Below are 25641 nucleotides of genomic sequence, written 5' to 3'. Positions count from 1 at the left end.
TTCTGGCTGCTGTGTGTAAGGAGTTTGTACGTTCTCCCCATGACTGTGTGGGTTTCCTCTGGGTGCTCGGGTTTCCTCTGGGTGCTCAGGTTTCCTCCCACATTCCAAAGGCGTACGGGTTAGGAAGTTGTGGGCATGCTATGTTGGCACCGGAAGCGTGGTGACACTTGTGGGCTGCCCCCAGAACACTACGCAAAAGATGCATTTCACTGTGCCCTTCGATGTACATGTGACTAATAAAGATATCTTACCGTTTGATTAACATCACGGCGGATCCTGGGTCTCATGTTCACAACCTTGTTTGATTTCCCCAGTGCCTAACTCTACTGAGTGATTTATTTAGTTCACAGTTTACCAGTATTTAGTGAATGAAGGCGTTATTGAATGTGGACTTGTGCAAGATTCCAGGCTCACGGGTCCGTGCTGAATCAGTTAATGTGGTTGAGGCACTGCGGTTGAATATCGTGTGTCCTAGTGAGGGAGAGGTGCAGTCAGTTAGGATTTTCCACTTGATTATTGTCAGATAATGTTTTTAAAAAGTGGATTGGGTCACTTTGTTGTGCCTACGTCAAAGAACCTAATCTCGGGCGTAAAAGTGACCCTCTCTAATGAAGGATCAGTTGTGAAACTCCACATCAGCATAAATTGTCAGGGAGGGAATTAGGGGCAGAGTAGGAATACTTTCCTCTTGCTAATATCTGTTTTCCTATTATTTAGCGCAAGACATATAGAGACACCACACTGGTCCCAGAGGAACTGGGGATGATCATGGACTCTGAAACATTTGAGAAATCTCGTCTCTACCAGCTGGATAAAAGTAACTTTGGATTCTGGTCTGGGCTTTATTCAGAAACCGAGGGAACGGTGAGTAGCGCTCGTGTTCTTGAAACGGTTGTAGCCATTGGTGTGTAGAATTGTGGTGACTGACCTAGAAGATAAATTAAGACCTTGCTTTCATTTTTTCCAACCTCCAGTTATCTCTCTCATTCACTGTCACCACATTCTCTAAATAGCCATTAAAATCTTGTAGCTAAATTGCATTTTCTTGGATTAGCAAGGTTTTCTTTCATAAGTAGCAGGTTATAAGTGAGAGAGATGAAAATCAAACAAGAACTGCTATTGCTAGAAATCTTTTTTTCAAAAAAAGAAATACTGAGCAGCTGTGCAGAAAGGAATGGAGTTGGTGTTAACTTTCTCTCTTTCCGCAGATGCTGCCTGACGTGGTGTGCGTGAAACTGGATATATTATGTTGTGGGATTAGATGTACTTTTGTTTTTGCCTTTAAAACTACTTTGGTCTTCACTGGTTGAGTATGTAAATCATGAAATCAAAAAGCAGAGCAATCGGTCTTTCTGACAATTGATCGGTAAATCTGGAATTGGGTCCAAGTATGGCTTTGAGTGTTTATGTTAGATTGATTATAGCCATCAAAAACCTGACTTAAGTTCCATTTAGAACATGTGAACAGGACTAAGAGGAGATGCAGGGCTGCTCAGAGACCTAAAGGAGATCTACACCAGGAGGCAGAGGGTATGGTTGAGGCACTAAAATATGTTCTTCACATCAGTCTTTAAAAGGAAGATGGTGCTGCTGAAGGCTTAGCAACTGAAGATGTTGACATTCGGGAGAGGAGTTATTGGAAAGGCTGGTTGCATTGAAATGGGTAAATCTCCTGGTCCAGGTGGGATGCATCTTGGATTACTGTGGCAAGTAATAGAGGAAATTGTAATCTTCCAAACTTCTACAAATCCATGGGCAGTGCCTGAAGATTGATTACATGCTTGTTTAAAAAAGGGTATAAAGGGAAACCTGGTAAGGACAGTTAGTTTAGTTGTTCCTCGATGGTGGAATGGATTTATCTGTTAATTGGACCAGTGCTGATAGATCAGAGAGCTGGTTTGGATTTGTAAAAGGCAAGGGATGTCCAACGAGCAGTAAGATTTTGAAGTAATAGAGGATCAACTGAGGGGAATGTTGCTGATTCCTTTTAAAAGGTGTTTGATAAAGTGCTGGATAATAAACTGATCATCAACATAGTAGCCGATGGAATGAGAAGGATTGTAGCAGCATGAATGTAAAATTGGTTAACAGGAAGCTGAGAGTAACAGAGAAATAGTTGGGAAGTGTCCAGTAGAGGTTTCCAGCGGTTCTAGGACCACTGATTTTAAGACATCAGAGGGAAAATTCTCCACTGGTTGAAGGTGTATCAAGCACAAAGGTTGACTGTTGTGTTTGTCAGAGGTCAATCATCCCAGCTCCAGGGCATCCTTGGTGCAGTGTGCTGAGCCCAACCATTTTCAGCTGCTTCATTGATGGCCTTCTTTCTTTCAAAAGGTCAGAAGTGGGGATAGAATGTACAACAGCACAGGAACAGGCTCTCTGGCCCACAATGTCTGCGCCAAGCTCATTCATGTGTCTAACAGCCTCTTAAATGCCACTATTATGCCTGCTTCCACCACTACCCCGGCAGCCCGTTCCAGGCAACTACCACTCCTGCACGTCTCCTTTTAAGCTTTTCCCCCTCGCCTTAAATGCATGTCCTCTCATATTTGACCCTGGGAAAAAGGCTGACTGTGTGCCCTATCTATTGTCTCTCATCATTTTATAAACTTCTATTAGGTCTCTCCATAGCCTCCGCTCCAGAGAAAACAACCCATGTTTGTCCAACCTCTTCTTAGGGCTCATACATTCTAGTCCAAGTTGTCCTGGTAAACCTCTTCTGCACCTTTTTCAAAGCCTGTAATGGGGTGACCAGAATTGCACACAATACTCCAAGTGCAGCCTGATCAAAGCTTTATACAGCTGCAACATGACTTCCAGACTTAATGCCTTGACCGATGAAGGCAAGGATGCCTTCTTTACCACCCTATCTACTTGTGTAGCCACTTTCAGGGAGCTATGGACTTGGACCCCAAAATGTTTGCTAATGATGGCTCAATATTAGATTCCAAGGAAGAGTTTAAGGTGGGGGTTAATCCAGAAGCAAAGTGAGGTAGATGTTTGCATTAAACACTTTGGCACTGTGTTTCAAATTGACAAAGTAAGTTCAGCCAGCAGCAAATATTTGAGGAATAGTTTTTAAAAAAAAATGTTCAAGTATGAACTTGATCCAATAGTTTTTCAATGAATAGATGTCAGTGTATATCGATCACTGTCATTACAAAATGACTGCACTTTAAAATTACATTTGTCACCCATAAAATGCTTTGGGTATTTGAGATCTTGAAAAAATGTTTAATGCACATTTTTCTTTGTTCCTTCAAATGGATTCTTTTCTTTGAAGTCAATGTTTTTTCATTATAAATATCTATTTTAAAAAGCAAGGAAAAAAATCGGAACCACAAGATATTAAGTAATAGCAGCATAATTCCCACCTGTTTCAATATTGGATTCTTTTGCTAATATTGCATCAATATAGAATGATTATAAATGTGTGATTATACACACAACCAGTGTAATTATACACAACTGGCCTAGTTACTAAAATACTTGTTATTAAGCGGTGATTAGTATGATGCTTTACATGCACGCCTGCTGGACACATAGTCAATGGTCCTTTATGTTAAACATTAAGATGTTACCCAGTCTCTTGGTTTCAACTGGAAATTGAAAATGTCAGTTTTAGTTGTGCTTCATGGAAATTGATTCTGGAGCATACCTTGCCTACAGATTCGTTGAGGAACTCTGTTTCAGAAGTGCACTGAAAATCTCCCAGATGTGATGAAAGTGAACTCGTAACTGTTGCCCACATGCCTCAAACTTGGACTGAGTACCTGTGGTAAAGATACCTTAATATATTTATAGGTTTTGGTTTTAATGTTGCTGTTTCTTTGCAGCTTATCCTGTTGTTGGGAGGAATTCCCTTCCTCTGGAAAGTGTCTGGAAACATCATGGGGCATTTCGGGCTAGGACCTGAGTATGAGGTAGGTGCTATTTGACAGAATAACAGAGTGAAACATTTTGTGATGAATCCAGCCACAAACATGAAATGAATTGACAAGTACCTTTTGTCCTAGTTTGTCTCACATGGGTTGAATACTGATTTGAATTTCTTGCACTAGATGGACTGAACATTGTTGTTTGTAATAACATCTTAGTTATTTTCAGGGTGTAACTTCAAGCTTCCTGACTAATTGGTAATTAGTTAAACAGGGCTTTTATGAAAATTCTCTCTGCGCACGCTCTCTCTTGCTCTCTCTCTCTGTGCAATTGCTTTGGAAAGCATGGGAGTAGGTGTGTTGAGAATGGATAGTTTGTTCCAACCATTTTCTGCTATCAGTGCTTTAATCTATGGCTTTTGAGGTGATGAAGCCTCAACAGGTGCAAAGCAGATTTAGGTTTGCCTCAATACTGGGCTTCATTCAATAAACCCTTAGTAGTGCTGTCGTTGTACAGGTGTTCTCTCTTTAAGACCTTCATGTGTCTTGCATTATGGCAACTGTTTACTTGAGCAGCTGCTGTAGATTGCACTATTGGGCTGGATCTTGCTGGAAAGGTAAAAACATTAACAATACATGCATTCAAATCAAATTCAGAGGATTAAGGCACTGAGAGATGTGAATCTACAGAAGCTAATGACTGACCTACGCCTTGCTACTGTTTGCTTTGTACAAGTGGCACCTCTGTTTTGGTCTTTTCTTATTTTTAAGAACCTGCTGGATTTTAACATTAGTTCCAGTAGCAGAAAATTGAGGATTTGGTTATGTTATTTAAAAGGGCGCTTATGCTTTAAGGCAAATCTACTAACCACTGACTTAGAAAATGAGAAGTTTATCCCATTCCTACATATAATAAGATTTCTTTATTAGTCACATGTACATCGAAACACACAGTGAAATTCATCTTTTGCGTAGAGTGTTCTGGGGGCAGCCCGCAAGTGTCGCCACGCTTCCGGTGCCAACACAGCACGCCCACAACTTTCTAACCCGTACGTCTTTGGAATGTGGGAGGAAACCGGAGCACCCGGAGGAAACCCACGCAGACACGGGGAGAACATACAAACTCCTTACAGACAACGGCGGGAATTGAACCCGGGCCGCTGTCCCTTCCTTCTCAGTCCCCCACCCCACCCCACCCCCACCTCTTGCGTGTCTAGTCTTTTGTTTCTGTAAATGAATTGACGTTAATTCACTGCCTTTCTGGTTCCTGTATATTCTTTCCATATTTATGCATTGGTCCCATCATTCATGAAAGTCCTGGAAGCCCCATTGCTCCAATTGTATCTTGTATAGGTTTGCAGTTCTGGCAAGTCCCGGCAGAAATAAAATTGAACTGAAGGGCACGAGAAACCACGTAACTTCATTTATTGTGCAGTGTTTTGCTCCATTGTTTGTAATGTACCGTGTAAGATGTTACCAGGACTGGAGGGTCTGAGTAATAAGAGACTGGATAAGCTAGGACTTAATTCCCTAGAATGTAGGAGGCTGAGGGGTGACCTTATAGAGGCTCATAAAATCATGAGAGGCGTAGAATGGTCACAGCCTTCAGAGTAGGGAAGTTCAAAACTAGAGGACGTAGGTTTAAGTGAGAGGGGAAAGATTTAGAAAGGACTTGAGGGGCAACCTTTTCTCTGTGGGTGGTGGGTATATGACATTTAATAGACATTTGGACAGGAACACGAGCAGGAAAGGTTTAGAAGGATATGGGCTGATTGCAGGCAAATGGGATTAGCTCAGTTAGGCAAATTGGTCAGCATGGAGGAGTTGGGCCGAAGGGTCTGTCTTCTGTGCTGTATAGATCTATAAGAGTATAGAAAGTCACTTCCACCAGCAACAGGTCTCTTCATCTTGTTTCTCCTCACTCAGTAGTTGCATTTACTTTTTAAATAATCTTAAGAAATATTTCAATTAATTTTCACTTACAGCATTTTCACTGAGTTTTTTCAAAATTAGGTAGGGTCTTAACAATGTATACATAAATTATGGGATGAACTTCAAAACAAAAATGACTGAGTTCCGAAGAAGACGGTCAAAATTATGGAAAAATAATATTGAATTTGTTAATTGTGGTAATTTGCAAAAGTTAATCAGCACATTGATTTTGTGGGGGCAGGGGGAAGGGATGTTGGAGGAAGCTGGATGAACTGCTTAAACACAAATGTCTTGGAAAAAGTTGAAATCATTCCATTAAATAATGCATGTAGTATGTTTTGCCTCAGTCGCTCTCATTTGTCTTTCCAATGCACAAACCTTGATGCACAGCAGCTTATTGCTTCAGCTCAGGGGATGGGATTGGTTTGGTATGTGGGGTCTGCTGCAGAAACAAGTGAGTTTAGGGTCTGGGATTTTGTGAACAGGTGGCCTTGGTCTGGCCGAGAGAGAGGTCAGAAATCCCAGGAGCAGCGTGGGTAAAGGGCAGAGGCTGTGGATATAGCTGGGGCAGTGCAGGAGTGGGTCAGACAATCAGGCCCATTGCTGCACGGGCTGGATCTTGTGGATTCTGCATTTTCCATAATACTGTAATCCTGGGCTTTGTAGATTGTAGGATGTTTCAGACTGGAAGTGCTTCCTCCTCTTGAGGATCATTACAATTACAACTTGTTTGTTTTACAAAAAATTCTCTCCTGTTGTTCTTTGCTGTTAACAGATAACTCAGTCGTTGACATTCTTATTTCTGGCGACCTTGTTCAGTGCAACCACGGGTCTCCCCTGGAGTATTTACAACACCTTCGTCATTGAGGAGAAACATGGTTTCAATCAACAGGTCTGTCCTTTCCAGTAACAGTCTGCCAAGAATATGTTTGGATTGTAGTGTGGCACATATCTATGAAATGTTTCATGTTAACTACATTTATAGAATGGACAAACTTTCTGACCTTTTGTATGACCTTGATTTAAAATATTTAAGCAATGAATCACAAATTAGTTTGTTTCTTGATCAATATTTTCGTGGGATGTGATGTCGTTGTTGGTCATTCCTGCAAGAATTCTCTACAAACCAGTGTGAGCATTTGCTGTTTGGGTACATGTTGCAGTTCCTATGCTTTAAACCATCAACCCTTGGCACTGTCTTGCAATATTTCACACACTTCCTATGTAGCTACTCCACCTTAAGTAAGTGAAAGAATGTACTCTCAGACCAAGGCTTAGGCTGTAAACCACAGGAAAATTAGTTGAACAGTAAACCAGTTAATGAGCAGTCATTAGTACAAATTATACAGTACACTTATTCCAAACTTCAGCTGTGTGTCCGTGCCAAAAGCAACAACAGGCACTTCCACAGAGCCAACTCTGGACGAATGACTAACCTGGGATGTGGCAATCATTTGTCCTGTGCTCATCCATTACATTGGTGTCCTCTGATTAGCCCCATGGCTCTGATAGCTCCAGACTGACTCCGGTTTCTATGTTGTTTTGCCCAGGGACTTGGTTCCTAATAATTCTGAAGATTTCCTTGAAGATAGGATGTCAACGCTGTTTCAGGTGGTTAGATGATCAATTGATTCAGAACATAGTTTATTCAAGCCAGCTGCCAACGAAATGTGTACAATGAATAGCCCCAGAGAAGGCTTGTAATTGAATAGGATGGCTTGACTCCTCCCTGGAAGGCTGATATCTTTCAAAGACCCGAGTTAGAGAAGCAATTGGATATTGGTTAATCCTTGTTGTCAAGTGGATGGTTGCATTTCAGTGCATTTGCCATGTTTGACTGTAATATATCTGTGTGTGGCTTGGAGAAACAGCAATTTTAACCCTAGGTTTGGTGTGGGGAATAACAAATAATACAAACCAATGTGCCTTTTGTATAGTGGAATGTCCTCAAGATATTTCGCAGGTAGATTGTCAAGCAAGTTTGACTTTAAGCCATCCAAGCAGTTTAGTAGAACTGACAGGCATGTCATTAGCAAAGAGGTATTTCCAAGGAGCATCTTAAAGAATGAGAGACTGCATGGAGGTATATAGATGTAGAGGGAGGGATTTACAGAATTTGGGCCCAAGGTAGCTGAAGGATTCATCGCACTGCAGAATGAATTGTTATTAATGTAGGAACTGTATGTATTTTGTCCAAGTATCTGTTGCCCTGTTTTTATTTAAAAGATGGAAGCAATATCTCTCTCCGTAGTTCTTTTTCAATGATGATGAGTCTTTCAGGATGTTAGTTTCCATTATCATTGGTAAACCTCTCCTACTCAATGCAAGTAATTATTCTCTGTGGAATTTTTCACTGTGGGTACCCTGATCTCGGGCTTGACCCCTCTTCTTATTGCAGAGGTGTAGCCCTCCCTTTTGTTTTAAATTCCCCCTCTAATCCAGGGGTATAAAGTCAGTTGAATTACCTCAACAGGTAGCAAACTCTACAGACGTATCAGAGGTTGATCTAGGGCCAGTCTTGTCTGCTGGGATAAGCACCACACTGGGTAGTCCATTTATTTACTGAGCCATTAATTGAGATTGTTGATGAGCTCTTTCTGTTTTTATAAAATTTCACTTTTTCTTTATATTTAAGCTAAGTTTGCTTAGTTGTCTACAGATGAAATCTGGTAAGGAGCCGCGAGGATTTGTATGAAAATAGTAAGTCTCATTCAGTTACCTTTCTAGCCCCTCAACCTTCCTGTGGGAGAGCATCTGATGTCACGTGGGAAAACTTGCCCCATAATGCGCATTGTCAGTGAGGTGCATGCAGATTTACTTCTGCTTCCAAGCATGACATGTAGCAATTAATAGCTTTTATGTTTCTGTATTTAATTTATGAAAGATGTGTGAAAGTTATTTATTCCCATCCCTAAGTGCCTTTGAGAAAGTAGTGATGAGCTACAGTCCTGCTGAAGGTGCTCACACTGTTGTTGGGCAGGGCGTTCCAGGATTTGGACTCTGCAGTAATGAGGGAATGACAATGTATTTCCAAGTTGGGAATATGTGAGGATTTGAGAGGAAGCCGCAGGAGGTGGTCCATTTGAATGATTTTTATTTTTGTGAATTTACTGAGGTCCAGGTTCACAGTCTCACAGACGCAGGCTGTGACTGGTCAGTTGGCAGAAGTCAGGGCTATGACCAGAGTATTTCGTTTACCATGCGTGCCAAAACTGAAGGCACTTTCAGCAAATTACTATTGTTCTCTCTACAACAGAGAAATAGTCCAACCTGTAAGGTACTTGACTGCTCCTGGCTATTTAATTATAGAAAGCAGCCCTCAATTCAAATGCTGTCACTTATGACTAAACATTTTAATTAGTTTTGTTTAAGTTTTTGTCCAATCCAAATGCAGTAAATTTTTCAAGGATGGATAAATAAATCCTTTTTTTTAGAAAAAGTATGCTTGGTCTGATTACTGTTATTCAAAAGGTGAGTTTAACTATTTGTTCCTCTGTGCACAACATCTGAATGATCCAAGGACAAATGTGAACATTATCAGGGATCGAAGGCCATCTTGCCTGAGTATTACCTGGGGTCACTGTAGGCAAAAATACCTGCATAGTAGCATTTGCAAAGCCCACATTTATTGCCTGTTGGCCCAGAGACGCTGGTGTTGTGCCTTTGCTGCAGACTGTCTGGTGAAAGGACACATGGATAGGGTGTTCCAGGACTTGGATGCAGTGACAGTGATGTATTTGCATGTCAAGATTGTTTGTAACGTGAAGGGGGATCTTGCAGGTTCAGGCAGGTTTTCGCTTTAAATCTCGGAATGGGTGGGTGTTGATCTTGGAAGCTGACCGTGTGTTTAGTCTGTCGCCCTGCTGCTAAGTATGAGAGAGTGAAATTTCAGTCCTGACTTTCAAGTTAGAACTCCACAGGTTTTAAGAAAGTTCAATTTTTACTCCTGTATTTTAAATAGTAAACACAGATTTTACTCCTATTTATTCTGGCTGGAAAACGAATTCCTTTTTAACAAATTGGATAATGTTGCTGCAGAAATCTTAAACAGATGCAGGTAATGCCCTTAAAGAAGAAAGGTGCTAATATGTGTAGAAGTGAAGCGTTTGTTTTTATAGCTGCTGTAGACATTGTGTTCTGATACTGGGCTGGGTTGTAACGTGCTGCCTTTAATTTCTGCAGACTTTGGGTTTCTTTTTTAAAGATGCCTTGAAGAAATTTGCAGTAACTCAGTGCATTTTGCTGCCTGTGACCTCGCTGCTATTGTACATTATTAAAATTGGTGGAGATTATTTTTTCATCTATGCTTGGCTCTTCACATTAGTTGTTTCTCTGGTGAGTACCTAGTAGTACTTATTTTTAATTCTGCTTTTCCTCTTTTCAATCTGACTTCCCGTTCCCTTCTCCACACTTTCCTGAAGATTTAAATGATGGAATATAATTCAATGGGGGGAAAAAGAAGCCTTGCAGTTTCTTATTCAAGTGGCAATTCATGTAAGCCGGTACAATAAGAGGCAATATTTATGTGGCTGCTGGACATCAATCTGGCTCAGTCTTAAACTGATTTGCATCTCCAGCTGCATTTACTTAAGTAGAATTGGTGGGAAGACTTTTCTCCTTTCTTGCACTCATGTAGAACCTGATCATGACCTGGCAACATTTTCAAAGTGCTCCACGTCCAATAAATTTCAAAATACTGTTCATATAATGTAGACAAATACAGCAGGTTAACAATACGTGGCATGGATTTGAAAATGGATAAGGGATTTATTTTGTTAATTTTAAAAGGAGAAAAGGTTAATTTGGTAGATATAGTTTATAGATACTGTAAATAGAAAATGCTGTTGCTGGTTTGTTCTTCAAACCCCAAAACCCCCCAGAGGTGGTTTGTTTACATCTTCATCCTGTTTGATTATTTTTCCCCCATACTATTTAGTTGTATTTTGGGAATGTTTCAGACTGGAACAAACACTCTGGCCAAGTAGCTAAGAAACAGCTGCATTTCAAGTTCTACTATTAAAAACCTTTTACTACTATTAGTTCCTTTTGGGATTTTCTTGAAGATTAAAAAAAAGTTTCTTCAAATGCTGCAGTGATGTTGGCTTGTAGTTTGAACTTCTCCAGTTGAGGCTGAAAGTAAAATGTTCTTTGGCAGGATTGCTTTTTGCATAGTGCTGCCCGTTGTCACTGACTTAATTATGACCCATCCCCAGAATGTATGAAAGCCGTATTAAAGAATATTAGTGGTTGTAAATGCTTTTGGTGAGACCACTAACATTTAAAACTATGAATGTGAAGCATTTGCCATGATTCCTTTTTTCTCCTCTTTTTCAGGTGTTGGTAACCATCTATGCTGATTATATTGCACCACTGTTTGATAAATTTACTCCACTTCCCGAGGGAGAGTTGAAGTTGAATATTGAAGAAATGGCCAGGAGTATCAGCTTTCCTCTAACTAAGGTTTATGTTGTTGAGGGTAAGGACCTTAGGGTATCTCTTGGACTGTTTTTTAATCCAGATGAGATGTTAAATTGCTTCATGTTGCCCCTGAAAGTAGTTTGGGTAAAGAAAATATGTTGTTGCATGGTGAGCCTACCATTGTCAAAGAGTGCAATAACATTGATGCTTTCCACAGTGTGCAGAAAAAAAAATATGAAGAGGCTTTTACAACTCTGTGAACCTTTACAGAAACAAAATACTGGAAACGTTTTTTTAAGTGCTGCAGTTATACGACTCTTTGGTTAGGCTGTATTTGGAGTATTGTGTTGCAGTTCTGGTCCCTCATTACAGGAAGGATGTGGGAGCTTTGGAAAGGTTGCAGAAGAGGTTCACCAGGATTCTGCCTGGATTAGAGGGTATGAGCAATAAGAAGAGGTTGGACAAACTTGGGTTGTTTTCTCTGGAGCGTCAGAGGCTGAGGGGAGTTGTGACAGAAGTTTATAAAATTGAGAGGCATAGATAGGGTAGACAGTCAGAATCTTTTTCCCAGGGTAGAAATGTCGAATACTAGAGGGCGTGCATTTAAGGTGAGGGGGGAAAGTTTTTTTTATCACAAAGAGTGGTGGGTGCCTGGAACAGACTGCCAGGAGTGTTGACGGAAGTAGATATGTTAGTGGTGTTTAGATACACATGAATATGCAGGGAATGGAGGGATATAGATCATGAGCAGCAAAAGAAATTTAGTTTAAATTGGCATTGTGTTTGGCACAGATATCGTGGGCCAAAGGGCCTGTTCCCTGGCTTTACTGTTCTATGTTGGAAAAGGCAGCATTTGTGGAGAGAGAAACGGAATTAACATTTCAGTTCAACGACCTTTTGTCAGATTCCGAACAAGAAGCTTTAAGTTAAAGTCTCGTACCTCCCTGTTCAAGTAACTTCAATCTTGTATCAAAGGCCTTCAATGAGCACTTTAAATGGAGCTTCCTAAGGTGGTAAAACAGTTCGGGGCATTTCTGTTCCCTGCAGATACAAATGATTTTGACATTTTCTGCTTATCCTGGACCTTGAATCGGTTAAATTCTCTAACCTGGTTTCATCTCTCTGTCTCTTGATGGTGAAGAGAGTGCTGATGAGAAGGGCTGACACCACCTGTGCAGAGATTACCTTTTGCTAACAGGCATTTACGTTGCCTTGCCTTGGAGTTGCTATTTGAATGAGATTTAAAATCGATTCACCACAATGTGAGGTGTATGCTTAAAAATTATAATGAAAAATCCATACCTCCCTATCCACTTCTAGCTATAATAGATTATTTCCCATGTGAGCTAAGCATTTCACAATCTACTTCACCTATAAAGGAAAACCAGGTGATGGAAATCTGAAATGAGAGCAGTAAATGTTGAGAAAAAACTCAGCAAGTCAGGCAGCATCTGTGGGGCAGGACCCTTAATCAGAAATGTATCTGTTGTCCAGACTGTAATTATTGGCAGACCACATAAGCCTGGTTTTGCAGTTTGGAGAATGTGAATGTAACAAAGGGCTTCAGGTTTGTTCATAGCACTGAATTAGGAAGCCCATCTACAAGTTTGCCTTAAATTCTGCCATGTCTCAGTGAGTTAATGCTTTGACCAGTTTGTTCGAGAATAATATCCAGGGTAAATCGTACATATCTACACTTGTAGGCCAGATCACAGGTTCAGTGAAAGTTCTGGTGTGTAACAGTAACTGCACTGATTTTTGCAATGAGGCATGGAACTGCATAGAACAACGCATTCAGCGTTGGTGGTTACTCTTTGCTTGAGCAAATAACACTCATCCATCCATCTTCAGTGGCGTTGTAGCTTTCGTTCCAAATCTTAATGATGGATATTAAATCCCACAGGCTTGCACTCCAAAGCTTAAAGTTTCTCTTGCATTTAATCCTTTATCTCCTGTTTTAGCTCACAATTTAAGTTTCAACTCCAGCGTGGGGAAAAAAAATCTGAAATTGCTGATTTTCATGGTCATTACATTTCAGTCTTTATTACTTATAATTATTATAAAGCATTGTTCATCCTAAATAACTTGAAGGTTAATTTATTCTGAAAAACTGCTGTGATCGGACACACAAGAATTTCTGCAGGTGCTGGATGTATCTGGAGCAACACACAAAAAGTGGTGGAGGAACTCAGAGGGTCAGGCAGCATCTATGGAGGGAAATAAACAGTCGACGTTTCGGGCCGAGACCCTTCATCAGGACTGGAAAGGAAGAGGGCAGAAGCCAGAATAAGAAGGTGTGGGGAGGGGGAGGAGCACATACAGGCAGGTGACAGGTGAGGGGGGAAGGTCGTGGGAGGGGGAGAAGATGTAATAAGCTGAGAGGTGATAGGTAGAAGAGGCCAAGGGCTGAAGGAGGAGGAATCTGGCAGGAGAGGGCAGTGGACCATGGAATAAAGGATGGGGGAGAAGAGGAGATGGGCAGGTGATCAAGGTGGGGGAAGGAAGCCACAGGAATAAGGGAAGACAATGTAGTGGGGGGGGGGGGGGGGGAGAAAAAGAAGGGGTGGTGTTATCGGAAGTTAGAGAAATCGATGTTGAGACCATCAGGTTGGAGACTCCCAAGGCAGAATATGAGGTGTCGTTCCTCTGGCCTCAACATGGATAGCTGTGTATTACTGCAGTCAGACACTCTATTTGAATATGTGAGAAGGAAATATGGAAGTGCAAAAGTTTCTTCTAACATCCAGACCCCGTGTTAAACTTCATCCCTTCAATAGCCAATGATGTATGTTTGCAGTGTCCAGTCTGACCCAGAACTCTTGACTATCTTTGCTTTTAGTATGAGAAGTACAGGCTGCCATTTAGTGAACACTACATTAAAAATTCCAATCTAATTTTTGATGAGGTTGGTGAAACTTGGCTTTTTGACCACATAGTTTGCCGTAAATTAAAAGTCAAAGCAAATGCTTTGTAATAAATGATGTTAATGTTCAATGTTTTGAATAGGATCAAAGAGATCTTCACACAGCAATGCATATTTCTATGGGTTTTTTAAGAACAAGCGTATTGTTCTGTTTGACACGCTACTTGAAGATCATTCCCCATTAAATAAAGCGACAGCCAATGACAACATTGATACGCAGACGGCTGCTGGAGATAGCAATGAAAATGAGACCGCCGAGTCCAAACTAAGACCAAAAGTAAGTTTTGGTTTTATTACTCGTAACTCGAACTTTTTATTTCATTGTTTGTTCCTTGGATATGAGCAACATTGATGAGACTAAAGTTATTGGTCACCGTGTTTGCTTTAAAATGGTTGAGAGTTGTCATCTTGACCCAGTGCAATCCTTGTGATGATGGTGCACCTGTGTTGGTGTGAGCTGGTGATCTCTAGGATGTGGAGTCTGTCAGTGAAGGGTATATGGTACAATGACGATTTTGAAGATTGGTTGCTGCTCTTGGTGTCCTCTGTAGTGGTTGGGCTGTGGGAGAAAAATTGGTAGGTTTTTGCATAGTATCCAGTGGATAAAGTTTTTTTTTATTTGTTTCACAGTTGGTTAGAAAAAAGGGGATTGATCATTAAGTTTAGTGGCAAGATTGTCAACTAAGACGATTCCTAGGTATTCAATATATCATCCCAGAGAAGTATTGACTTTGAGTCTTGCAGATGATGAGAAGGCAAGAGCCACTGGAGATGAGGCACTTGCTCATGAGTACAGAGTTCTTCCCTGCTCCTGTAACTGCTGCTCTTGTGGGGAAAGTTCAATGTTTGGCCATTGGCAACTTCTGAGCTAGTTACTGCCTTGTGTTCTACTTGAGATGGTAAGCATGGATATCGTCCAGCCCTTGCTGTGGACTGTCATTGCTTGTACTTTTTTTTAAAGAGGAGTTAAGTGGAGCTAAAGACTGTGATCACTCTTGTATGATGATTATTGATCTGACAGCTGAAGATGAATGGGCCAAGGATATTGATGGAGTCAACAATTAAGACTACACAGGAATTGAGTTTCTATTGATATCAAATTCAATATTTCTTTCTGATTGATATAAACTTAACATTGGTTTTGAGATAGACACCTTGTGTCGCTGACATTAACAGATTTGGATAGTAAATTCAATCCATTTCAAAAGGCTTTGTATCTGACTGCGGGTAACTTTCACCAGGAAACAGGTAAACTGAGAGCGCTAAAGGAAATAAATGTGAACTGAAAGCCAATGGCTCTGTGAGTGAATGAAGGTCTTGGCACTGTAGAGAAGGATGGTTTGAGTTTGGGAAAGCGGATATAGAAACAGTGTGTGGAGATGAGAATAATAAGGAACAGAGCACCGGCCCTTTGACCCATGGTGTCCGTGCCGACCATGATACTAAATGAAACAAATCCCATCTGCCTGCACACGATCCATTCCCTTCGTGTTCATGTGTCTGTATAAAAAGCCTCTTAAGCACCACTATTGGATCTGCTTCCACCCACCCCCCCCTGCCGGCAGCCCATTCCAGGCACAAGTCACTTCTGGGAATGGTGTATAGGCTTATAGCAGTGGCCACATGGTAGGACAGAGGGAAATGGTGTTTTTCAGAAAGGTACAGGGATAACTGAGGGGAAGTTTAATCTACATATAGATTGGAAACATCAGATGGGCTCAGTGGCACAGCTAGCAGAGCCTCTGCCTCGCGGTGCCTGAGACCCAGGTTCAATCCTGACCTTGGATGCTGTCTGTGTGAAGTTTGCACGTTCTCCCTGTGACTGCAGAGGTTCTTCTGCTTTCCTCCCAAAGAGGGGTGGGTTGGTAGGGTAATTGATCGCTCTAAATTGCCCCTAGATTGGAGGTGAGTGGCAGAATCTGGAGGGAGATGATGAAAATGTTTGAAGATTAGAAAAAATGGGGTTAATGTAGAGTTGATGCAAATGGATGGTCGATGGTAAGTGCAGCGTCAGTGGGCTGAAGGGCCTGTTTCTTTGCTGTGTCTGACTATGAATAAGGTAGCCTAGGAAACAAGTTATAGTGTTTTGGGAATAGTTTCTTAGGACATATTCTGGCAGAGTAGCCTCTGCTAGACCTGTTATTGTGCAGTGGGATAGGATTTATTAATGACCTTTGAAAAGACATCACCAGGCAGCGTCGATCATAACTTATTGAATTCTATATTGTTTGAGGGAGAGAATAAAGGGTCAAGGCTAGAATTGTAACCTGAAGGCAAAAATGAGGACACGTCAGCAGCCCTAGCGAAAGTGAATTGGGCAAATTAGGTTAATGGATCCGTCAGTGAGATGGTGTGGCAGGCAGGAAGCATATTTTTGAGGGAGTAAGATAGAAAGCTGGAAACTACAAGCCAGTTAGTTTAGCAACTGTCATAGAGAAGATGTTATAGCAGAGCACTTAGGGAAAATTCAAAGCATTCTGGCAAAGTCAGTGATTTACTGAAAGGGAAATCATGTTAAACCAATTTATTGGAGCACTTTGAAGAAATAATACAATTGGATAAGGTGGATATACTATACTTAGATTTCCATCTGGTAAGGCGATGCATCAAAGTTTATTGTAGAAAATAAGCTTTGGGGAGCGTGGCTCGTAGACTCACAGCACCAGAGACTCTGGTTCAATCCTGTCCTCTGATGCTGTTTGTGTGGAGTTTGCACGTTCTCCCTGTGACTGCATGGGTTTCCTCTGGGTGCCCCAGTTTCATCTCTAATCCCAAAGACATGCAGATTGGTAGATTAATTGGCCACTGTAAATTGCCCCTCATGTGTAGGTGAGTGATGGAATCTGGGGTGTGGGGGGGGGGGGGATTTGAAAAAATGTGGTGAGAATAAAATAGGATTTGTGTAAAGTGGATTGTTGGTGGCCGATGTGGACTCGATGGGTTGGAGGGTCTGCTTCTGTGCTGTATCTCTCTATGACTCTAAAATGGTGTAGAAGGTAATGTATTGGTGGGGAAGGAAGGTGGGCTGGCTAACAGGGAATGGAGAGTAGGCATAAAATGAGTTTTTTTTCTGGTTAATGAAATGTAACAAGTGGTGTTCCTCAGGATCAGTGCTGAGCCCTTAACCCCTTACAATGTGTTCAAATGACTTGGATGAAGGCACTGAAGGTATGATTGCTAAATTAGGTGATGCCACAAGATATGTAGGAAAGTAAGTTGTGAAGAGGAAATAGTAGATACTGAAGAATATGGAGAGGTGGAGTGGGCAAAGATCTGGCAAATGAAGTATAATGTGGGGAAATATTAAATTATCCATTTTGGCAAAATAATTATAAATGAGTTGTTGTGGAGGGATCTGGGTGTCCCAGTGTATCATTTGCAAAAGGCTACTTTGTAGGTACTGTAGGTCATTAGGAAAGCTCATAGAATGTTATTCTTTATTGCTCAGGGAATTGAATACAAAAGTAGGGCATTAGTGAGATCACGTCTGGGGTACTGTGCACAGTGCCTGCCTCCTTTATTTAAGGAGGGAAGGATGTTAATGCATTGGAAGCAGTTCAGAGAAGGATTGATATTCCAACACCTGGAGTGGGTGGGTTGTCTTAAGAGGAAAGGGTGGCAGGATGGGCTTTATCTGTTAGAGTTTAGTATAGTGAGAGGGAACTTCATTGAAACGTACATGGTCCTGAGGGGTATTGACAGATGTTTCCTCTAGTGTGAAATCTAGAATTAAGGGTCATTATTTATAATAGAGTTTGCCCATATAAGGAAGGACAAAGTGATTTTTTTTCCTCAAAAGGGCAGTGGTAGCACTGTCTGTGAATGTGTAGATAAATATTTGATGAGCAATGGGTACTTGATGAGCGGGGGAGGGGGGATTGAAGATTACCATGTCTAGATGGGAGTTGAAGTTACAGTCAATTCAGCCACAATCTTGTTGGAGCAGGCTGGTGAGGCTCAATGGTCTTCTCCTAACTTGTATGTTGTTGTGTATCTCCCCACCCGGAGAAGTGCTAAATATGGAACATTGCCTTCAGTTTCCCAGCTGTCATGAAGACTGGGTCGCACTTAGGGGAGAATTATCTGCAACGTGTACAGTGGTAATCATGAGATCAAGCAGTTAATTCCCTTCAGTTGTCTCTTAGTGCCTGGTGCAAGCTCAGAATAGCACTTTCTATAATGATGCTCTTGAGCCACTTTTTAATGGTGGCTTGTGAAGTACTTTGGTTCCCTTCGATAGTGGCGAAGTTCTGGATGTGGATGGTGTAGTAGGTGGAAGTTTGTTGGTCGTGAGGAGATATCAAGAGATCAGGAAAATTAAAATAACCACACATGCCCCCTCTCTGACCATGTTCTTGCCCAACTAAATTGTGGGACACACTGACTAGTGCACAGTTTCCTGAACTTGGCATGGGGATATTGCTTTTTAAATGATTTTTTTGTATTCTTTTTCTTTACAGAACAAGAGACAAGGCTGCAGTAACCAAGAAGTTCTGGCTGTGCTAGGTCATGAGCTTGGACACTGGAAGCTTGGTCATACTGTTAAAAACATCATCATTAGCCAGGTGATGCATGCTGCCTGACATTTATAGTGAAAGTAGATTGTTTAATGAGTGATGGGCTGTCAACCAAGTAGAAACTCAGAAGGATATGATTTCCCAAAGTAGGACTGTTGTTCAGTGGGTCTCACTGTCACCTCCAAGGCAGAAAGTTGCAGATTCAAGTCCCACTCTGGGACAGAACTCTCAGCTGATGCTCCAGTGTAGCACTGCACAGAGTTACTGCCTTTCAAACGAGTTGCTCTCCAAGTTGAGGGAAAAGGATCCCAAGGTATTATCTTCAATGTTTGGGGCTAATATTTATCCCACAACCAACATCGCCAATTATCTGGCTGTTACATAACCATTTGTGGGAACATCTGATCCATGAATTAACTAAAACGAACAAATTGAAATTTCACCATACACCTGTGTAGATTAAACTGGTGTTTGCTTTTCTCTGATGTGATTGCTCAGGTTGCAGTTGCTGCTTGGAAATGCTTTCTGCTCATTAGTTTCCAGGTTTTTCATTGTGTAACACTGATGTTTTTATTCTAGGTGAACTCTTTCTTTTGTTTTTTCCTCTTTGCTGTTCTCATGCACAAAAAGGAGCTTTTTTCTGCCTTTGGTTTCTATGACACCCAGCCAACTCTCATTGGGTTGATGATCATCTTCCAGTTCATCTTCTCCCCCTACAATGAGGTAAGGACTGTTATAATGCCTTGTGATTTCATTGACTGGAACCATTTTCATTGCTACCTCTTGACTTATTCAATGCATTGTAAGCAACAGAAGCAGAGTACAGGGACTCTGAGTGTTACAAATGACCTGACTTACGGAAATCTGACCTTATGCAGATTCTCCCATATACTTTTCAAGCTGGTAGTAATAATGAAATGTTTCATGGTATTCACTAATGCCTGGATGCAGTATACGTTCCATTACGTTGATTGTAAGGGTGAATATTCAATGAAATTAAAGAATTGACTTGATAGAGGTGTACAAGACCAGAAGAGACAGTCAGACTTTTTCCCAGGGTGACAATGGCTAACATGAGGGGACATAATTTTAAGGTGATTGGAGGAAGGTATAAGGGGGATGTCAGGGGTAAGTTCTTTTTTTACACAGAGATTGGAACATACTGCCTGCAGAGGTTGTGGGGGCAGATACATTAGGGACACTTAAGAGGCTCTTAGATAGACACATGAATGATAGAGAAATGGGGAGCTATGTGGGAGGGAAGGGTTAGATAAATCTTAGAGCAGGATAAAATGTCAGCACAACATTGTGGGCTGAAGGGCCTGTACTGTGCTGTAGTGTTCTATGAATTATAGCAAATGTATGTGGAGCAATAAGATATGGGTAGCTATAGAAAATGAACATTTCTGACGTGGAGAAATCGGCTTACAGATAATTCTCCAGAATGGAACCCATATGTAACCCGTGGACTGCCTGTAAACTGGGATCTTGAAACAAAGGATGCATTGATAGACCTGATAAAGCCAAAAGTTTAGACTCTACCAGAGCTTAGTGGGGCCTGGATGGCAGAATTGGGTCCTACTTGTGTCAGTGATTTCCATTTGGAGGTCAAGAGGAGCAGAGTGAGCCCAGCAGTATCAATGTGGTGGAAGCTGGAATAACCATTCATGGGAAATTATTTCATGCGTTCACATCAGATAATGTCGTAAAACTTTTTGGGTTGCTTCATTGGAGCATTATTTAACAAAATTTAACAGCCAGGTCATCTAGGACAGATGAGCAAAGCTTAGTTAAAGTTGGTTTTAAGATGTCTCTTTGAGGAGGAGAGGGGTATTGTGATGGAAATCAGAGTTTGGGGCTGAAAGCATGGCCACTAATGGTGGGGGTGATGACAATGGTGAATGTGCAAGAGGCTTTGCCGTGTAGAAGCACAAATCTGAGGGTTGTGGGGCTGGAGGACGTAGTCGAAGTAGAGTTTATTGTCGTCTGCACGTGTGCATAGGTGCAATGAAAAACTTACTTGCAGCAGCATCACAGGCACATATCATCAGATGAGCAGCATTCATGCAAGAAAAACATACACAATTTTTACAAGAAAGAACACAATTAGAACAAAAAAAAGTCCATTTTAGTGCAAAGTGGTCAGTGTTGCTAAACTGTAGTGATTAGGGTTTTGCAGTTGGTTCAAGAAGAAGATGGAAGAGCAAGATCGAGGGGTGATCATGGTCCCAGTGGAATTAGGGGCAGACTGACCATGTCCTTCAAGCCAGTCATTCCCAAGCAATACTCTTGCTGGTTAAGATTATGCACTGACATATGGTGAATTTTTTTCCCATAGGTTCTCTCCTTCAGCCTGACCGTACTGAGCAGGAGATTTGAATTCCAGGCAGATGCATTTGCAAAGGATCTGGGCAAAGCCACGGACCTGTACTCTGCACTAATAAAACTGAACAAGGATAATCTGGGTTTCCCAGTGGCGGACTGGATGTATTCCATGTGGCACTATTCCCATCCTCCTCTCCTCGAGAGACTTAGAGCCTTAAAGGACAAAAAGGACTGAGGGAAGATGAGAAGGAAGTGGAACTTTCATCCTGAAGAAATAAAATTGTTGTTTTTTTTTTGTTTTTTTTTAAATTTCTCATTCCATGAACAGTGCAGCTTTGCACTGGCTGCTTGTATGTTGGGAACCGAGTAATGATCTGAGTGCATTTAACTTGTGTACTGGCTGACAGTGCCAGCAGTATAGATCAATCTGATATTGTAAGTTGTTTAAGAATACATTGGGACTTGAATTTGTTTTTAATTTAAAGCAGTGCAATGCCTAATGTGGTACAAATAAGACAGTATAAGCCACACCATCACAGGTACCCAGTAATGTGTATATATATCCTATGATTAACATTGCATCATATCGGAAATCTTATCCCAAGTGCTCTTGGATATTGCTTTGTCTACTTCGCATTTAAAGTAAACGTTCATTTCCGTAAAGTCTTTTTTTTTCTACTCATCGTCTAGCAAATATCTTTTAGATCTGCAAACTATGAAATTACATTTATATCATTTTAAAAATAAGTGTTTGTTTTAAGGGACAACTACTGCATTCAGAATGATCCTAGAGAACAGTAACTCTGAAATGCAGATTCAAGCGACAGAGCCTTGGCTTAAGTTGTAAATGTGTCTGGTCACCGATTTCACTAAGCGTGACCTTTCAGTTCCAAAGATAAACTATGTTTAGGTTTAGCCTTTGGGGGTAAGAAAGGAATTTGTCAATCTTTAACCACTGTATCATGAAATTGTAGGAAGGGGAAGGGTGCAGAGTTTGGGTTTAATGAGCTGCCTGTCCATTCTCAGGATCTGTTTGGTAAATCTGCCCTAGCTTAGACAAGGGAGGTTTTGAGTTAGCCAGCAGTACTATATTTGGCCTTATTTCCCAGAAAATCAATAGCCTGTCCGTATGTGGCCATTAAAATGAGGACACCTGACAGGCAAATTGCCTGCTGTCTTGGGTTCAATGAAGAATTGGCAATGGACGTGCAGTGGATCTTGCCCATGGGGCTCCACTTGCATTCGAGTCGATGCATTGAGGGAAATGGAAAGGAAAGACAATGTATTCACTGAGAATATTAGTTATCTTTGTTAACCATGTTGGTGTGAATTGGATTTCTGCAGGTTGGCTCCGGTTCAATCTTAGTTTTCAGGCCCAAGGTTAAATGTGGAGGATAAGATTGTTTTCAGTTACTCAACTTCATTTTGGCACACGTAGGATTGATGCCAGTGTAACTGTACTCTGCAATATCATCATATCTTGGTAACAATCAGTCTGCTTGTGTTTTCCGGTAAGTGTAGAGTGAGATTTGTTCAACCTAGTGATTCACTTTTTACACTTCTTTCCCATAGGTAGTAAACACCCCTCATTTTATGTTGCTTTTACAACCATGGTTTGTTGACCACAAGAGATTGAAATTTTCTTATTTGGTTGCAAATGGAGTAATTAAACTCTGAAAGGAACCTGTCTTGTAACTTAATTGGCATGTGAACATGGGTTTTTATTTGATAGCTATTGTGTTGATTCCTTTATTTTTCTGTATTGCTGAAATTATTTCAGTTCATTCTGGTCATGTTGATATGCAGCAAAAAAAACCAGAGTGAAGGTGCTGCTAACTGCATTCATTTATTAAATAACCAGTTCAGTGTATGGAAATAAATGTTCACAATGTGTACACGTTGTGGGATGAAAGAGGTTTGTGCATACTTTGAGTGAGACTTTGCTCCTGGTTTGTAAAGACACCATACTGAATTGTGAAGTTTCATGGTACACTGTCATAGCTTTGGGAAATGGCATCAATGGGATTGAAGTGACCCACTGCCCTTCCAACTGCTTGAGTTTGTTACCAGTTGAAGTGAGTAAACTTGTGGGTTTTCCCACCCTCTTTTCCTCTCTGTTACTCATCCATTCCAAGCTCTCTCTCCCATCTCTGGTTGAAGACCACTTCTTCTTCCATGACATTGTGAGCTGGGAGTTATGCATGTGTTTTTCTTGGTGGGGGGGGGGGGGGGGGAGAGGATGAGCGGCAGTGTTGCAGGGTCATTGGGCACTGCTGCCTGGCCCATTTCAGTTCTGCCCCCTTCAGCCACACAGATCAATCAGGAGCAATTGGTTTTGGGGCTGCCCCTGGTAATGTGAGGTGTAATGGCCAGTTGTATATCCAGCATCTGTGAACTGGGGACAGACAACTAATCTTTGGTGTCATGGAACCACACTGTGTGGCAGTTTTTTAACTCACTGGTCCACAGTCTCACAGAAACCAGTGGGACATGAAATGGAGCTGGTTTTTTTCAGTACGAGATTTATGTGTGGGGTTTGATTCTTTGAATTAGGCCCAGCCCTTGGCCTGTGACAAGTCTGTTCAAAGGACTAGAGTTTAGCCTGTTAACTATGCAAAGTGGGGTTGATTACTGTAAATGTCAGTCAGAACCAGACAAAGTGATGCATAGTGAATGGAAAATAATTCATTGAAAATCTGTAAGTTGCACGCCTGTAGTTAGTATCATCCTTTTAATGTTGTTGACCTGATTTTTAGTCCTGTGTGTATTTAAATATTGGAGATAATTAACATGGTTCTGATGAATCATCCTGTTTAAATTGGATGGGCATACTTCCATAGTTTTTCAAATTGTTCTATGATTAAATGGATGTTGGAGATGGAAAATTGAAACTGAATTGACATTAAAATCTGGAATTTTAAAAAAGAGGCGACCATCGGAAATACTCAGTAGGTCAGGCAGCATCCGTGGAAGAGGAAACAGTAATGTTTCACATCATTAATCTTGTGTGTTAACTCTTTCCCTCTTCAGAGTTAACCTGCCAAGTACTAGTATAATCTTCTGTTTCAGATTCCCGGGGCCTGCAGTACTTGGCTTTTCATTAAAATAAGGAAACTCTTAAATAGAAGGTGAGCACCGGGGGAGAAGGGAAGTGCTATTTTTTTCTCTAAAAGGTAAGATAATGTGCGTAGAAAGGATTAAGGAGAGATTTCATTAGTCGGGGATTTGCACAGGAAGCTGCTGGTGGGATCTCTCAGTCTATGTTCAGTTGGTTGAATCTTGTGTGTAATTTTACCTCTGGGGGGTGGGAGGGGGGAGGAGTCCTTAAAATTGTGTTGTGATCTAAATTAAGGAAGATTAAATCATTAATTGGCATGTTGGAATTGTGAAACCAGCCTTACTCTATAAAGATGTGAAATTCAGTTCCTTTGTGATGGTAACTTTCAATAAATGGAAGAAATGTGAATCTGTGGGCAGAGTGACTTTTGTGACTTGCTCATTGCTTTTCTTAAAAACAATGTGCTACAATTGATCTACCTCTTCAAAATTTTGAAGCTTGGTTATGGTTGAAGAGTAGATGCGTTTTTATGTCATCAGATTAAATGGTGGTATTATTTTGCTTATATTGTGCAACTTTTGTCTTTTTTTTAACCCCCCCCCCCACCAACCTGTCCCTCTAAATTTCACAATCTTACAAATAATCCTCCATAGAACCATAGAACAATACAGGCCCTTCAGCCCACCATGTTGTGCCGACCTTTAAACCACGCCTAAGACTAACCCCTTCCTCCCACATATCCCCCTATTTTAAATTCCTCCATATGCTTACCTAACAATCTCTTGAACTTGACTAATGTACCTGCCTCCACTACTACCCCAGGCAGCGCATTCCTTGCACCAACCACTCTCTGGGTAAAAAAACCTCCCTCTGATATCTCCCTTGAACTTCCCACCCATTATTTTAAAGCCATGCCTTCTTGTATTGAGCATTGGTGCCCTGGGAAAGAGGTGCTGGCTGTCTACTCTATCTATTCCTCTCAATATTTTGTACACCTCTATCATGTCTCCTCTCATCCTCCTTCTCTCCAAAGAATAAAGCCCTAGCTCCCTTAGTCCCTCCTCATAATCCATACTCTCCAAACCAGGCAGCATCCTGGTAAATCTCTGCACCCTTTCCAACGCTTCCACATCCTTCCTATAATGAGGCGACCAGAACTGGACACAGTACTCCAAGTGCGGTCTAACCAGAGTTTTGTAGAGCTGCATCATTACCTCGTGGCTCTTAAACTCGATCCCACGACTTGTGACAGCTAACATCCCATAAGCTTTCTTAACTACCCTATCCACCTGTGAGGCAACTTTCAGTGATCTGTGGATCTGAACCCCCAGACCCCTCTGCTCCTCCACACTACCTAGAATCCCGCCATTAACCTTGTATTCTGCCTTGGAGTTTGTCCTTGCAAAGTGTACCACCTCGCACTTCTCCGGATTGAACTCCATCTGCCATTTCTCAGCCCAGCTCTGCATCCTATCAATATCCCTCTGCAATCTTCGACAGTCCTCCACACTATCCACAACACCACTGACATTTGTGTCGTCTGCAAACTTGCTAATCCACCCTTCTACCCCCTCATCCAAGTCATTAATA

General features: G+C 41.3%; 1 protein-coding gene across 1 annotated transcript in view; it reads left to right on the top strand.

The window, feature by feature from the left end:
• Positions 1-24560, top strand: part of zmpste24 (zinc metallopeptidase, STE24 homolog) — a 28734-nt gene extending 4174 nt beyond the window's left edge. Inside the window, exons 2-10 of the mRNA XM_052036268.1 lie at positions 718-864; positions 3837-3923; positions 6586-6702; positions 9993-10145; positions 11145-11286; positions 14235-14428; positions 18612-18716; positions 19248-19391; positions 21007-24560. Of these exons, the coding sequence (XP_051892228.1) occupies positions 718-864; positions 3837-3923; positions 6586-6702; positions 9993-10145; positions 11145-11286; positions 14235-14428; positions 18612-18716; positions 19248-19391; positions 21007-21228 (1311 nt within the window). The 3' untranslated portion in view covers positions 21229-24560. The remainder of the gene's footprint in view (positions 1-717; positions 865-3836; positions 3924-6585; positions 6703-9992; positions 10146-11144; positions 11287-14234; positions 14429-18611; positions 18717-19247; positions 19392-21006) is intronic.
• The last annotated feature ends 1081 nt before the right edge of the window (positions 24561-25641 follow it).

The sequence above is a fragment of the Pristis pectinata genome, chromosome 22 (assembly GCF_009764475.1).
Source record: "Pristis pectinata isolate sPriPec2 chromosome 22, sPriPec2.1.pri, whole genome shotgun sequence".
NCBI lineage: Eukaryota > Metazoa > Chordata > Chondrichthyes > Rhinopristiformes > Pristidae > Pristis > Pristis pectinata.
Note: the sequence above shows the minus strand (reverse complement) of the source record. Positions and strands in the feature narration are given on the sequence as shown.